This window comes from Equus quagga, chromosome 4 (assembly GCF_021613505.1).
Source record: "Equus quagga isolate Etosha38 chromosome 4, UCLA_HA_Equagga_1.0, whole genome shotgun sequence".
NCBI lineage: Eukaryota > Metazoa > Chordata > Mammalia > Perissodactyla > Equidae > Equus > Equus quagga.
Window position 1 is genome coordinate 141,905,941 of NC_060270.1, and position 16,024 is coordinate 141,921,964.

The window sequence follows — 16,024 nt, forward strand, 5'->3', positions numbered from 1 at the left end:
CAGGTCCTCGTCTGCCACCTGGAGGATGCAGCAGCCTCGGACCGGGTCTCCCTTCCTCAGCTGCACCCAGCACTCCCTGCTCTCCTGCCCGTTCTCCATACAAGCTGCCCAGAGCGCGATTTTTAAAATGAAAGTATGACCATGCCGCTCCCTTCTTAAGTCTCGTTGCTCAGTGTTAAGTTACATGACAACACCTAGACTCCTGCGCACGCGTGCTGACACGGCTCCCTCTTGTTCCATGTTCCCCCCCGTGTCTTGCCTTTGTCCTCTTTCCCTTCCCTCTAAGATCTGAATCTCAGTCTGTTCCCCCGTCCATTTCCCCACAGTAAACTCCTCGAGGGCAGAGGCTTTTACAGCCAAATTCCCAAGGCTGGCACCTGGCTCGGTGCCGGCAACCGAAGTACGCTGGAGGAGTAAGAACTCAGCAGACGAGCGTCGGCACTTGATTTTAATTAAAATCAATAGTTTAGGTGGAGAACAGGACTAGCACAGTGTTTACAATCAACCTCTGGAAAATCATATTTACATCAAGGAAATAAAACAGGCCGGCAGAAGGGCCAGGAGGAGCAGCTTGTCACTGCACTTGGGTGGGACGTGCTGCTGGGGGCACGGAACACACGGAGCACACGGGGCCAGGACGTGGTGGCAGACACAGGGGAAAAACCCCTGGGGAGTATTTGCTCTGGGTTCCAAACCCTCCAGCGGCCTCAAAACTATTCAGCATTTTGGAAACGCTTAACAGGAGCTCTTTACAAAACAAGTGCTGTGTCTTCAACACGTCTGAGCCACACCCATGCTCTGCATTCCAAATCACGCCAAGTCGAAGTACAGCTCACCCCCACATGACGGGACGTCTGTCACACCAAGACCACCCCGTGCCGGGCCACGGAGGGCAGGGAGGGAGCGATCTCGGCTTTACACGTATCTTAGGGAACAACACTCTGGCTACAGCTTTCCCTTTCTAGCCTTCTTTATTTTGGTCATTTATATCGAACATGAGAAAAGTGACATTTAGTACAAATGATTACTAAAGTAATTCCTAGGCTACTAGTAAAAAATAAAGTAAAATTTTAAAAAGTCCCTTGCCTTGTCCATGAAGGTGGCATAACCGTACACAAGAAAAATGCTGTAAACTTATAGAAAAGATAAACTCTGGCTTCTAAACAAAATACAAAATTGATTCTGCCTTTACCCTTGAGTGTTACACAGAAAGATGTAAACCAGTGGACCGGCTGCCACAGCCCTCATCCGCCCCAGCCGTGGAGCGACCTCAGAGTTTGGCCTGCGCCAGTTTTATCTTCAAGTTTTCTCCGAGCTTGTCCATGAATTCAAACGTATTCAGGTAGTCGGAACGCTGCACGCTGGCAGGGGAGGAAGAAAGAAGGCGATTTAGTTTGTCTCTGGTCTGGTAGCAGGAAGAGGAAAAGCCCTAGACATGCCACTTCCTAGCATTCCACCTATTTCTGGAAGAAAATCGGTTAATGTTAAGCTATGAATTTATGGCAGATGACTGTGCTCAAGGTTCACGGGGTGGACCCAAGCCACAGGCGGCCTGCGGAGGCGGCTCGGCTGCATGCACGCACAGCAGGCTCCGTGCCACGCGGCTTTGTGGTACCACTGTCACGGAGCTGCGGTTCAGACGAGTGCCCAGGAGCAGAAACCACCCACTTCTTTTTCCCCCCTCTTAAAAACAAAACCTCCTCAGAGTACAGCCAAGCTTCTACTCGCATCCCCACAAACTGTCATCTGTCCTTAAAAAAAGAGTTTTAATGCTCTTAAATCAATCAGTGTCTTACTTAAAAAACAAAAGATGAGCACTAGCTAACAGCATCGTGCTGGCAGCTGCCTAGTCAAACGGGCTGCAAAGGTGACACCCTGCTAGGAATGGGTCCAACACAGCGTGCTTGCTGGAAATTTAAGACTGAGTCTATCCCACTAGCAGGTGCACTGACCCCGACTGAGCTCTCTGAGGACGCAGGGGAGACACGGGAGGGCGTGAGATTGTGCTTCTGGACGTGATGCAGAGTAACTAGCACTGACTCTGAGGGAGGAGTCTCTGACTGGCAGCTAATCCAGCCGGGATCTGGGCTACGTGTTCCAGAAAAGTCCTGGGTCATACACAGGTCCTCAAGCGTCTGACCCCTGGTTAGGCGCCTAAGGAGGGATGACGGTCGACTGGGATCTAACACTTGTGCTGGATCTGTAAACTGAGGAAAAGAGAGAGGTGGAATAAAACAGCCTCACGGTCCCTGTTTCTAACTGTCTATAATCTCCTTCATTGTCACCAATGATCGTCAACCAGATCAAAGGGCAGCAACCCAGCTCAGCACGTGGACACGGTCCAGGCTGCAGGTGACCCTGCAGTCCCATGGGGAGGCCGCCACACCCACCAGCTCCTGCATCAGAGGCAAAGTTCAGCAGCTGCCTAGTTTTGAAAAGGCTGTATGTTCCAAAGGCCTGAAAGCTTTTCCACCTGACCATTTACAGTGTCTCCCGACTCCTGAGCCAGGTGATGAAGGACGATTCACAAAATTCCACAAGCACGGACGCTGTGAGCCTGAGAGGCTCAGTGGCAATCTGACCAGAGCCCAGGGCGTCTTATACTCACTTGGGTAAACCTTTAATACAAGCAGCCAAGTCCTTGGTCATGAAGCCAGCCTCAATGGTCTCAACGCAGACGTCTTCCAAGGCCTTTGCGAAGAAGCCGAGCTCTTTGTTGTTATCGAGCTTGGCTCTGTGGGCCAACCCTCTGGTCCAGGCAAAAATGGAAGCTGAAAGAGAAGAAAAGAGCACACTTCAATCACCCCAGTTGGAGGGATTCTCAAAAACACAACAGGTTTTTTGTTTAGGTGACTGACCTCATCAGATGACATCCACAGGAGCTATAAGCTTTAGGACACGGAAATATTTTACCAAATAGAAACTTAAAAAAAAATCTGCATTTTTGTAGAAGAAATGTTCTGGGTTTTGTTGGAGCGTTAAGAAAGCCCATGTTCATGGTGTGGTAGCAGCACTTGAAGCTTAAGGCATTTACTTACTAGTTGGAAAGGGTCACAATCTCTTCTACCTCGTGTCTGTCTTGGTCTCCTCTTCTCTTTCCAGGCTGTAATCTCTCTTTAAAGGGCTGTCCTTGAAATCTGGCTAGAGGGTCTATCCATGTGGCTTTAGATTCTTAGCCACATGTGACATTTCACTGCACCAGAGGAAAAGGAAAATGCTAGCTGACATTTTTCTCTGTAATGTGTATTCTCCCACAGAATGGAAAAGCATACACCTGTGTGTATTTCAAGAAGCATATTAAAACAGCTCGCATCAGGAGAGCACGTCAGCTGTCGGGTGACAATTTTACACACAAGGTGTTGGGCAGCCAAGGGAACACGGAGTCCTTGGAGACCTCCACTCTGGTTGGAAATCACTGTTGCATAAACGCATCTTACCGATGGGGTTGGTGGACGTCTCCTGTCCTTTCTGGTACATGCGGTAGTGGCGTGTCACGGTGCCGTGCGCAGCCTCTGCTTCCACGGTCTTGCCATCTGGACAAACCAGCACGCTGGTCATCATGCCAAGAGAGCCATATCCTGTAAGGGGCAGAGGACAAGGTGCTGGGTTCAACTGCACAGACAGTACCGCATCTCTTAGAGATGAGAGCCAGTGACTTAATCTTGACAGGTTTCGGGAAACAAAATAAACATGAGCCTGTGGGGTCATCAATAATCCTCCTGCCTGTTAGAAGGCAGGGTCCCCACTCCAGACCTCAGAGCCAGAGTCTGGGAGGGGCACTGCCTCACTCTTCTCTCAGGGGCACCTGTCCAGGAGGGAGGGCTGCATTCCACCCTCTTTCTGTGGCTTCCTGGCCACAGTGGCTGTTTTCCCACCTGGGAAATAGAATAAAAGCACCTACTTCACCAGGCTGTTGGGAGAATTAGATGAACACTCACATGAATACCTATTCACATTCCTTAGAACAGTACCTGCACAGAGTGAGAGCTCAGTACACGACTGTCAGCCTCCAGTGCAGATGCTCTGCTCTTCTGGGAAAGTAAAGATTAAAGAGCATTGCCTCCGGCCATCGAGATGCTCACAGACTCGCTGGGACTGGCGAGAAAAGGCCGGCTGGAAACAGGGTGGGATGGACCCAAGAACATCCCATTGTTCTTCCTTCTCTTTTAACGGTACCAACAAAACCAATTCTGTTCTGTGGTTTCCTATCCAGAGAACCACAGGTCAACTTTTAAGTCCACACGATTGATTTTCTTCTTTCACTACTCTTTTACACTCGAATTCAAAGAATGCTTTTCTCCATTTTTGCTACCTCCCAATAGTGCAAATTTGTAATAGGCTGGTTTGAGAGTAATCAGCATTCTTTGCTCATCTTTGAGCACATCAGAGATTCCCGTGTGGGATCGCTCGCTCCTCTCGTACTACTGTGTGGGTCTGGGGCCTCGGAATACCCTCGGATACTTGTTGACTGGAGTCCAGGACCACAGCCGCGGCGAGTCTGTCTCTCTAATAATATCAGAAGACACTAGTTGGTACCACTGTCAGAACTGAGGACGTAATGACACGTTGGGTGTGAACCCAAAGTTGTTCTTGCCTCTAGAAAAGACCGGATGTGAGGACAGCTCTGCCGCCCGCACTCTGTTTAGTTCCTCGAGGTCATCTTCGTCCCCAGCTGGGCCCAGCTATCTCATCTGCGCCCTGCTGGACGCCGCACATCAGAACTCCTACTTCAAAGCCGGGTGCGCCCCCACAACTTGACATCCATATTGGAAACGTCCCTCCAGTACTCTCTTCCCGTTGCCGCAATTGCAGACATTCAGAAACAGTGAAATGATTCAGGCCATGAGGAACTGCTTCCCTGGCCCGCGTGAGCCACCAGAGTGACGCTCCTTCCCCACCACCCTCGGCACAGCAACGGCAGGATTCGGACACGGAGGAGGGCGAGCCGAGAGCGGTGCGACCCACTTATCTGACACAAAGTTGCCTTTCACCAGTTGGTCTACTGACTCTCAAACTGACAGGAGATGCTTAACTGTCCGTAAGACAGAGAAAAAGTAGTACTTGCTGGGAGGGAAAACGCAATATAAACCCATGCGCATCTGCCAGGGGAGACTTCAGTTTAGAGCTGCGGGGGTAAGGACTGGAGGGCAACTGGGCGCCGGGGCGGCAGGGATGGGAGGCGTCTGTGGGTGGCCATGGCGTCGGCAGGAAGCCCTGGTCCCCGCAGTTTCTGTGAAGATCTCTGGGCGTCTCTGCTCGATCCTGCGTCTTGAAAGCCAGCGGTAAAGTGTGCTTTATACAGGCCCAGAAGAGTGTCAGGGCTGGCAGGGCAAGATTAGCACCTGCTGCCAGATGAGCAGGTGATGGAGGAGCCCCTGGAGATGAGAGGCCCAAGCCACTGACTCGCCCCTCCCGCCCCATCGAGTGCCCTGGCCTTTTACACAAATTCTCATCAGAGGGAAAGCAGCAGAGGGAAGCGAGTGGCTTCAAGTCAGGCTGGTGCGCTGCCTGTTGGAGGTGCTGAAACTTCAAGGGGAGTAAAGGTTTGAGAGAGAAACCGCGTCAACACCTAAGGCTGGAGCCCAGCGTGTCGACCCACTGAGTTACTTCCTGTGACTTGAGAAAAGTCGCTTCCCATGTCTGAGCTCCATTTCCTCATCTGTCCGCTGAGAGGGTGGACCCTTCATGATTTTACAGAGAGGACAGCACCATCCCTTTCCCAAACCGGAGGACTGAGGCCACGCCCTGTCCTGGGCCCCCTAGCTCCCCACCTTGGGCCACGGAGTCTGACTGCACGTCGCCGTCGTAGTTCTTACAGGCCCAGATGAAGCCGCCCTCCGACTTCATAGCTTGGGCCACCATGTCATCGATGAGCCTATGCTCATACCAGATCTTCTGGGCTTCAAACTGGGATCTGTACTGCCTAAGAAATGAGAGAGAAAGAGAACAAAAGAAGAAAGCGGTTTTGTAGGACACCCTCTGCTCTCCAAGGGTAGGGTGTGCTGGGAGCAGCATTTTTTACTAGAAGCAGCACAAACTGGGGCACTTGACAGACATGGGCTCAAACCCCGCCAATCATTTTCTAGCTGTGAAGCCCGGATCTCCCCACCCGTGAGGCTGGATGAACGAGCCAGCAGCGTCCAGGCAGTGCATTACTTCCCACGCTCAGTGCTCTGCATACTGCCGGCCAGATTCTGGAGACGCAGCTCACTGTCAGCATGCAACGAGGGGCGGTGGGGAGCCTGTTCCACCACTTGATGCCGTTCAGGAGACAGGGTAGCTGCCAGGCGTGGTGCAGAGAGGGAGCGGGAAGAGGAATTAAAAGGCCTCGCAAAAGAGATCCAGACTCTGAGCCCTGGCCTGCACACTTGCAGCCTAGAGGGAGTTACGCATCTTAAATTTAACATATGCTCACACGTAGTTGAACCCATAGTCACTACAAATGCAGACTTAAGTCCCAACGTCCCCACTGAAGCAGAGTCTAAGCACAGACTCCACTCCAGGAAGAATGCGACTGGGCCACGCAGACACTCACACCCTGAAGACGAGAACCTTCTATCACCAACACGGCACCTCTATTCAAACAAACAATTCTGCTCCGAGAAAAGTAAACGTGGGACCCTTATTTGAGGACACATTTACCTTCTAAAAGCAACTGAGGAGTGGTTTTGTTTCACTCCTGCTAAATCTCAGTTTTGCCCTTATCTTTAAGGGATAGTGATGGTTTTCACTTAAGTTGTCCCAGAATCAAAGTAATAATGATGCAAATTCTATACTGTAAATGCCACCTTGAGAAAAAAGAAAAAGGAAAAAATGAACTGTAGTTACTTGTCATATATCTCCTGAAAGATGTCTTTGAAACGTCCGTCGTATTTCTTCAGAATAGTGTTCTTGGTGCTCAGATACAGGGGCCAGCTCTTAGACAGAGCCATCTGGAAAGAGCTGTGTGCAAAATCTTCAATGGACTTGTCTTGATTGTACATCCCCATGGCCACGCCGCCGCCCTCTGTGGGACGCGAGGAGAGAAGAGGAGGAGGGACACGGTTACACTCATCCGCGTCCAAATCCACTCACCACAAGACACCCAATTCCCAGCCCCACGGCCGTGCCCAGGCTCCCAGGTGGACATCCAGGAGTTTCTGAGGCTCATGACCGCAGGGCAGTCAGTTCTAGATGAGGGTATTCTAGCTTGTTTTGAAAGGGCAAAAGAAACGATAAAAACATGGTCTTCAGGATCCTGGAGACACCGAAATAACAAAAACTTGTGATATAGACCAGAAATACACCCAAGAAAGGGTGGGTGATTTTTAAGCTATCTTTTCATACTTTTTAAATCAAACACGTATTTTAAACTCTAAGTGTGCAACCCAGTCCTCAGCCATTGAGAACAATCTGCACTTCAAACACTGAAAGAAAATTCTCACAATCTCCTGGAGGACACTGACAGTTTACACTGTCACTGGCAGAAGTACGCATGCCGCGTGGAATCACCGGTGCCTCACAGCTCTTACTGGTGGGACTCTGTTATTACTGAAGACAGAATTCCAGGGCAATGGGGCTCAGAACGGGAAAGGCACTGAAACCAGCAGAACCAGGTTCCGTTAACATGGACTTATTCAGAGGAGGCAAGGAAAACAAAACCTGAGTGTTTTGAGTTTTTGTTTGTGTGAGTACTTCTGACAACTTTAATAGGTGGAAAGATGGTCCTCTGTTCTTTCAACAACTTTTGAGTGCAATTTGCCAAAATGGACCTGCGAATCAGCAGGACGGTGGGAAAGAAGAGGCAAAAACAAACATTTCACTTTCACAGAATAACCAGAAGGGCAAGAAGAAAATTTCAGCAAATATACGACAATCATTTTCAGATACCAACCCTACCAGACCAAAGGGCAGGATTACATGACAGGTGATTTGGGGCTATTAGCGTTTAAGTTAGAGAATTCGTGTGCTACGGAGTCCTGCCCCCCCGTGTTTCCAGAGAAATACACAGTCATCTACAAGTGGCAGCTCCTTCTGTGCTTTATCCACGCCACAGAAGGCATGGAAGCCAGCTACTTTCTATGTTAGATTTTGAGTCCTGCAGAAATGCTGTGGATTCAGGCTGTACTTTTAGGCAGCCATACAACTAACTTTAAAAAACCAGTAATAATGTTGTTAAATGAACTGTAAAAAATAAAAGATGTAGCTCATGATGGACTTAGACATACCTTCAAAGTTATGTACCAGGTAGGTCCTTTTCTGGGATCCATCACTCGGTGTGTAGGTTATCTCTACTCTTCCGGGCCCAGGAACAACAAAATCGGTTGCTCTGTACTGTGTAGGGGAAGAAAAGGCATGAAGAAAAGAAACCATCCTAACAAGATTTACAAAGAAGGAAAAGAACTCATAGACTAGGGAGCTGGAAGACACCCAGACCAATGGGGCTGTGTGGTTCAACCTTCCTTTACTGGAGAGGTGGGGACGAGAGGTCCCAAGTCCCCACGCTGGCGAGTGGCAGTGCACATCACAAATCAGTTTTTACTGGGTGCCTCCCTCACAGGCAGTTTTCTGAGCACTGATATGGAGAGAATAACAGAAGTCTCTTCCCTTAGGAAGCTTACGTCCTAACAAAGACATAAAAGTGAGAACATAAGAGCTTTTCAGGTGTCAAAAGGGGCACAGAAAAAACACACCGCAGGATGACAGAGGAAGAGAAGGGGCCGTGACCTGGAGGCCGGGGGTGTCTTCCTATGGGTGATGACACTGTGGCTGTGGCACTGAAGATGACAGTGGGAGAGCCAATGCCTTGTCCTCGCTCTGTGACAGAGGCTTTAAGCAACTAACCTGTGTCATCTCATCCCCTCATTTGATTCTTACATCAGCCCTATGGGGAGGGACTGTGATACAGTGGAAGTAACATATCAGGGGGCAAAGACTAGGGGTCCAGTCCTCCGTCTCTTCACAATGACAGGCCCAGGACTTGTCTATGTGAAGCACTCGTTCTGGAAGCAGCTGTGACCGGGTGATGACCCTCAGGAAAGGGCCATCCAAGGACAGCGCCTCTCTCATGTGTGTGAGCTCTCCAGTGGAGAGATGTGCCCCCTGCAGTAGACGCCCATCAACCCTGCTGTCCTCGGCCCCTCCAGCGACCCAGAAGACTCCCAGAGGCAGGGCCCAGTCACGCACCTGCACCCCCACGTTCACGTCTGTGTAGAGTAGGACGAGCGCAGCAGTAAAGACCTGTCAGACAGTCTATGCAACATCTAGTCTAGCGGGATACTCCTGACATAGGAAGCCCTTCACTACAAGGGGTAATTTACTCCCATTTCTCAAAGGAGGACACCGAGGCCCTCAAGCTGCATAAATGCTTTGTACAGGTTTAAGCAAATCTGAAGGGTCAGACAACCAACCTGAGGGTTGGAATTTTCAATCTGGACTTTAATATATGGAACGACCATTCATCCAAGTGACCGACACCAAAACAATAAAAAAGGAGCTAGGACAAAAAACACATCACTGAACTTGTAAGAACTTAGACTGGTGTTCCAGGATTAGTGGGTTTGCAGTACCCTGGGCCTTTCCTGGGCCTCTGGGAGGCACCTGGGAAGGGAGTGCGCAGGAGGAAGGGAAGTCAGAGCCACAGGGTAGCACAAAGTGAACAGCCCTCGAGGACCGGTGGGACCCTGTCCCCAGGAACAGAGTGGTCTGTCCAGGCCACACTGTTTTTAAGGACGACCATATCAAAGCCCTTGGATTTCAGCATTAAGGACTCTTGTTTTCAAGCCTCTTTTAAGATGTAAGCTGCTATGAAGGTCAGAATTTTGATTTTGCTTAGTTGGCAACTTTCTGTTTAATTTGGCAAGAAGCCTACTTTGCACAGAAGTACAGAAACTATACATTTTTTTCCAAGTAGGAAAGGAATGCTTTAAAGAGACTGCTTTCAACTACTGAGCCAGTTTTCCCTTATGCATGAAGAGATCATGCTTAATATGATCTTCGGTAGTTCTCAACCCAGTCTGCACATCAGAATCACCTGGAGCTTTAAAACGCTGGAACCCCACAGAACTCAGATCCAGCTGGTTCAGGGGCCTCTCAGGCATTGGAATTAAAACAGAGAAACAAATTTTTTAAAAAAACAAAACAAAACAAACACCGAAAACCCATAAAGGGAACCTATTGTACAGCCAGGGTTGAGAACCACTGATTTGGTTGAACCAGAGGAAGTTATCTATACAAAAATGTCACCATCACATGGTTTAACCTAATAAAAAGATGAAGGAAAAACACATCTGAAAAAAAATCATTTTTGTTGAGAGGGTACCTCTCTGTAAGTTTTCTGTGTTTACTTCTATCTAAATGCATGTAAGCACACAGATATATATATATGCGTTTCTCAATTTGGTACCTTGCTCAATGGGAACAGACACCAAAGATGAGAATAAAACACACAGAAGTCAGAACTGCAGGCAGCCAAAGGCTGTGAAAAATCAAAGTACGCCAACAGGACTTACTTGGTCCCCATAAGCATGACGACCTATGATGATGGGTTTCACCCACCCGCTCACCAGCCGGGGGATGTTTTTGCAGATAATGGCCTCCCTGAAGACAGTGCCACCCAGGATATTTCGGATGGTGCCGTTTGGCGATTTCCACATTTGCTTCAGCTTGAACTCCTCAACCCTCTTCTCGTCAGGGGTGATGGTAGCACACTTGACACCCACGTTGTACTTCTTTATGGCTTCTGCGGCATCCTTAGTGACCTGGTCATTGGTGGCATCTCGATTCTCTATGCCTAAATCATAGCTGGGAGGGGAAATCGTGAGTGTCACTTTCCAGACAGGCTGACAGGGGACTGAGGGTGCTGCCACTCCATCACCACACATCAGTGTATGCACGCCGATGGCGCAGAGCCTGCCCTGCAAACGCACCTGCATCTGCCAAGGTTTAGCCTTAGTGTACCCACACACGCCAATCAAAGAGCACCAAGAAAGGCTGGCTTGCTGGGCTAGGCCACGCGGTGTGGGAAGCTGGCTACAAGTCAACCCCGGTGCTGCCCCTTGACCTGCTCTTCACCAGAGGCAGCAACAGCACTCAAGCAACCCTGTGCAGACTTCCTTCCATGTAGCCAGCATAGAGATGTACCCTAAGCACCATCTTATTCTTCCCTTAGTAAACACTGTGCTCTAAACAGAAGGAGTCACAGGGTGTAAAGGATTTTTTGTACTTCCTGTCAGTGCCAAAAATGCTAATGATTCCTGCCTTAACGCCAGTTAGTCATACGATGACCCTTTCCCTAATTCTTGGGCAAGTCCCTCTGTTCTGGAAACAAGCCTACAGTTTATTGGATCAGCAATGAAATCCAGCAACGGTTTTATACACCCCAGCGTGATAGCTCACTACACACCAACACCTAGACTGCAGGTTACCCAGAGCTGGAGAGAATGTAGGTCATCCACGGAGCACAGAAAATGACTGTACAGCTTTATCTAAAATACATAATACTTTGTCAAAAACAGAAAAAGCAAAACAGTAATGTAACAATTTATTCTCTAAGGCTTTAAACAAGTTTTTCATCTTCCAAAGCGTGCTGACCCATTAAGCTTCCAGATTTCCCTTTTTGCTCTTGTATTTTCCTCTCCTTAGATATCCCAACTCAGACGCAAATGCAAGGATAGCATTCTTGATGTACTTCCAAATAAAAACAGTTCCAAACTGCTTTGTCCTTAAATAATTCGCACGAGCCTAACCAAGCCCCTGCCCTGTTATCTTTGGGCACAGGAAATGCTGCGTATCTACAAATGTCTATTGCTAACTCAGACACGGAGTGTGGCAGCAGTTCTCACGTGTGCAGGAAACATTTTCCTCCGAAGAACCTCCCAGCAAATTAGGGGATTTTTTGTCTTTCTTCTTAACGTTTCTAAGAGAAAAAAATGAGTAAGTTGGCTGGACCACCATCTAGCCTCCAGAAACCAAAACAAAGAGAACCCCTCAAAAAGAACGAGTCACACAATAATAACAGCAGTTTTGGAACAACTTAAAACTTGTGTGAGCCTCCAAAAACTCTTTAGTCTGTAGGCAGGGAGTCTTTTCCTTCTGGGCATAATGACTGTCCTTTAAAACCCCAGACGCCTCTAAGCTAACGAGGCTCAAAGCTTCTTTGCAGCACTATACCAGCAGGAACTCTGCAAACCCACCTGTTGCCATGTCAAGTTCTGCACAGGAGAGTGCTTGTAAAACGCTGCTTTAACCCCGTGGATGACGATTTTTATGCTCCTTTCCTACATGTTTGGTTGACCTCTGCAGTATGCGCTCCTTCTCGTGGTTGCAGTACAGACAATATCAACAGCTAAGGCTTAGGATAACTAAAAAGGGTGCCTAAGGACACCATGTGAATTAAATGTCTATACGCAAGCAAACAACCGGTCCTCAGGACACAGTCTGATGAATAATTCTGGGTCAAGGCAAACACACTTACAGTTGCCAGCAGTTTGGCTGGAATGCGGTGTTCGCCACTTTATCACGCCGGTTTTCAGCCACTTCACCCTGGTAAAATCCTGTCTCTACCTAGTTCAAATGTACAAAGAGCACGAGCAAATTTATGAAATCACAGAGAAAAAAGGGGAGAATTCCGTAGAGACTTTCTTATCTGTCTCCAAATACTTTCAACACAGGGCAAACAGAGGCTCAACTCTTTAGGACAAAAGGTTTAGAGGAACTTCTCCTAAAAGGTGGGGTTGATCAAACAACTTCAAGGCTTCTTTCTGTGCTAACAATTTATGAAGCAGGCAGAGGCAGGAAGGAAAAGGGGAAGGGTCCACTGAGTGGTGAAGCAGAGGACAGAAAACAGAGCTCGAAGGACAAAACTGTATCACCAGCAGGACCTCTGTTACCCTCCCTTGCACACCCAGTACCTTGTGCCTTGAGGCTACTGATTTATTACAGATAAAACCTGCACAGGGAGCAGAGGCTTGGAAAGACCTGAGAATCCCTTTGCTCCCATCAAAATTCTTCTCTGATGCAGAATAAAAGGTCCAGTTTTTCTAGCAATATGTTACAATTACAATAGAGGACTTTTTTACATATATTTAGGCAGCCCTCCCTGAAAGCGTCATTCGCAAGACACAGCTGTATCTACGTAAAAAGCTGGTTACCCCTGACACCATTTGGAGTGTGCTTCTGCGTCTGCTGTGTGGAAGGGCAATGCCCTCACCTGTGCAAGTCCAGCTCCACGTGGGGAAAAATGAGTTTTTCTTTAATCAACTCCCAGATGATTCGCGTCATTTCATCTCCTTGCATCTCTACCACAGAACCGCCACGGATTTTTTGAGACATTTTGACTTCAGTAAACCTTTAAAAAGAAAAAAAGATATGATACATATCTTGTCATTTATTTCATTGTAGTGTAAAAACAAAATACAAGCAATCTGGAGACTACCAGAGAACAATTCATAACAGCCCGACTGCATAAAAAGCCAATACTAGCAATTACGTTTTCCATTAGAACTGAGCACGTTCTCTGCATAAACCATGTTACATAAAGCAGGTGTGGTTCTGAGTCAGCCCTCACAACAACCTGGTAAGATGGAAATTATTTTTCCATTTTACTTGGATAAAAGAACAGCTTTCCCGAGCCCACCTGGCTGGAGTGTGGGGAGACTGATGCTGCAGCATGCCCTTAATGATGGATCTTATTCTCGATTGTAGGTTTGTCTTAGAAAATGAGATTACTTCCACAATATCATGTTTATTTGAACACTTCTATCCAACTCCTCACTTTACTGGGCCCTCAGGATGAGCAGGGTGATGTGTGCTAGTATTTTCCCTTTTTAAGAGGGTGTTTTGGCTAAAACAACTACCCTTGAGGAGATTCAACAAGTTTTTGTGACTCATGTTTAGGGAAACTTTAAGTCTAAAAGTGAGAGATGAAGGATTACTGGAGAAACTATGTTTTCCTAGAGACAATAGTAGATACCGGGGATGTCACACTAAATACAACGGTGATTTCTCCGTTACAGAAATCTGTGTATAGAAGGGTCCAAGCCCGTCCCTGTCCTGTTCCTCAGTATCCCAACTCCTGGACGGTTCTTCTGGCTGTTCATGGGTAAAGGTAAGCTGCCAGTGGGCAGGACAGGGAAACAGAATTGTTCCAGGAAAAGATATCTTCCTGGGATGTGGGGGTAGCAAATACAAATTGATCTGATTCCTAGAAAGGGCGGGGTGCACCCTTTGGAAGAAGCAAAACTCTGAGGCTTGAAGCAACACCATGTCCCAGGTGTGTCCCCAGAGGCAGAGGAGGGCCCTAAGGTGCTGCAGGCACCTGTTCCCTTGCAAGATGCTCTGATGGAAACTTCCTTATTCCCGCAACATAACTGCAAACTGCTTTCATCTCCTTGAGATACAGCTGAGGCCTGGAAAAGTCAGGAGAACTAACTTAAAAATTACTAGGTAAGAGGCCTATAAACAGCATCTCTTGAAAAATGAAGCTCAAGTCATTTGGCCTTTAAATTAAAAAAATGTCATGCCTCAGTTCCTGTGACAAGCCAGGATCTATTCCTAACCATCCTCGCTTCCCAAGGCGCAATTCTAGAACACTGCTTCTTGGTGTTTAGGAGGTGCCCTAGGCCATTACTGGGGAGCCATCTGGAACTCAACTTGAATAAAAGCAGTAAGCAAACTGGTGTGCATGAGTGGATTATGTCCCATCTGCAATTTCAGGTATAATTTGCAATACAGTTTAAAGTATACGGTTCAGTCATGCTGACCCCACTGTCACATCTGTCCTTGTATTTAAAACAAAACAAAACAAAAAAAGAGGCAGCAAACTGATCTTGGTCTTGATAGCACCTTTCCAGGGCTGTATTCCGACACAGTATTATGCAAGAGCCATGACTTGGCTATTTTTCCTTAATGGCAAATACAGCTACTTGAAACTTCAATACTGAGCGACAGGACTTTTTTAGGTATTTTCTTCTTAGGTGAAACAAACATCTTCTGCAGTAATCTTTCTACATCTCATAATATGCATAGCTGAAACATTTCAGGTTTTCCTTACATTTCTTATCCAGTAAAATTTTACCACCTTTTAAATAAAAAGTAAAGCTCCATTGTAGACCCTGGTTTACTACAACGCAGGACATTATTTCATGTCTTCTAGATGTCAATTTCGTGGGTTGGGCTTTAGGCTCCACTGGATTCACTTCTCTACTCTCTACCTCAGATTTTGTCACCACCCAAACCCTGACTTCAAAAGGAAGGACTTTTCCAACAGGCCAGTTCATGTGGTGTGAAAGCAGCTGAATTCCAATCTCCTGACCCGCTTGTCCAGTTGCAGACAATAAACCCAGACTCACAGAGCAGTTTAAGAAAAAAGACTGCTCACCCTGTTTAATTCTATTTCATCAACCCCAAATTTTTAGCCACATTTTTTCTTTAGCTGAGATCACAAACTACAATCATTTCTGGACAAAAAGTAGTCTCTTGTACAGAAGTCGCAGGACTGAAAGAAACAAGGAAGCGCTGCGCTTTACTGTTGCAAATACCCTGGACTTGCTCCCCTGCGGCGCCTCTGCCGCCCTCCCGGACCTCTGGGACCTGCTGGACCTTCGGACTGCCCAGACCTCCAAGACCTCCAGAACCTTCAGGACCGCCCAGACCTCCGGGACCCCCGAGTCCTCCCGGACCGACTGCCCGCAGCACTGCCGCAGCCTAGAGCCCAGAAGGGGAGTGCTCGTGCTCACCCTCGCAACGTGCAGTCGCCGGCCCTCGCTCCTGCAGACTCGCCGAGCGCGGTCTCTGTCCTAGAAGAACGGAGCAGAACCGAGACCTGGCGTGAGGTTGCTGTGTCCGAGGACTGCGCCGATCGACGCTGCTGGACTACCCGGTCTGCCGGCTCAAGAGGCAGCTCGGGGCACGCCCGGGGCAGGGGGAGGGGTCGGGTCCGCAGGCGCCCTCTCGGGACGGGGAGGGTCCTCCGGGGACAGGGAGGTCCTCCAGGGACAGGGAAGGGCCTCCAGGGACGGGGAAGGGCCTCCAGGGACGGGGAAGG

At 48.3% G+C, this 16,024-nt stretch overlaps 1 protein-coding gene across 1 annotated transcript in view; it reads right to left on the bottom strand.

Moving 5' to 3' along the window:
- Nucleotides 1-435: 435 nt before the first annotated feature.
- IDH1 (isocitrate dehydrogenase (NADP(+)) 1) overlaps nucleotides 436-16,024 on the bottom strand; it is a 16,693-nt gene continuing 1,104 nt past the window's right edge. The window contains exons 2-10 of the mRNA XM_046658938.1: nucleotides 15,717-15,776; nucleotides 13,190-13,327; nucleotides 10,491-10,782; nucleotides 8,208-8,313; nucleotides 6,829-7,006; nucleotides 5,772-5,923; nucleotides 3,438-3,578; nucleotides 2,609-2,771; nucleotides 436-1,361 (exon numbers count right to left, since the gene is read on the bottom strand). Coding sequence (XP_046514894.1) covers nucleotides 1,271-1,361; nucleotides 2,609-2,771; nucleotides 3,438-3,578; nucleotides 5,772-5,923; nucleotides 6,829-7,006; nucleotides 8,208-8,313; nucleotides 10,491-10,782; nucleotides 13,190-13,327; nucleotides 15,717-15,776 — 1,321 coding nt within the window. The 3' untranslated portion in view covers nucleotides 436-1,270. The remainder of the gene's footprint in view (nucleotides 1,362-2,608; nucleotides 2,772-3,437; nucleotides 3,579-5,771; nucleotides 5,924-6,828; nucleotides 7,007-8,207; nucleotides 8,314-10,490; nucleotides 10,783-13,189; nucleotides 13,328-15,716; nucleotides 15,777-16,024) is intronic.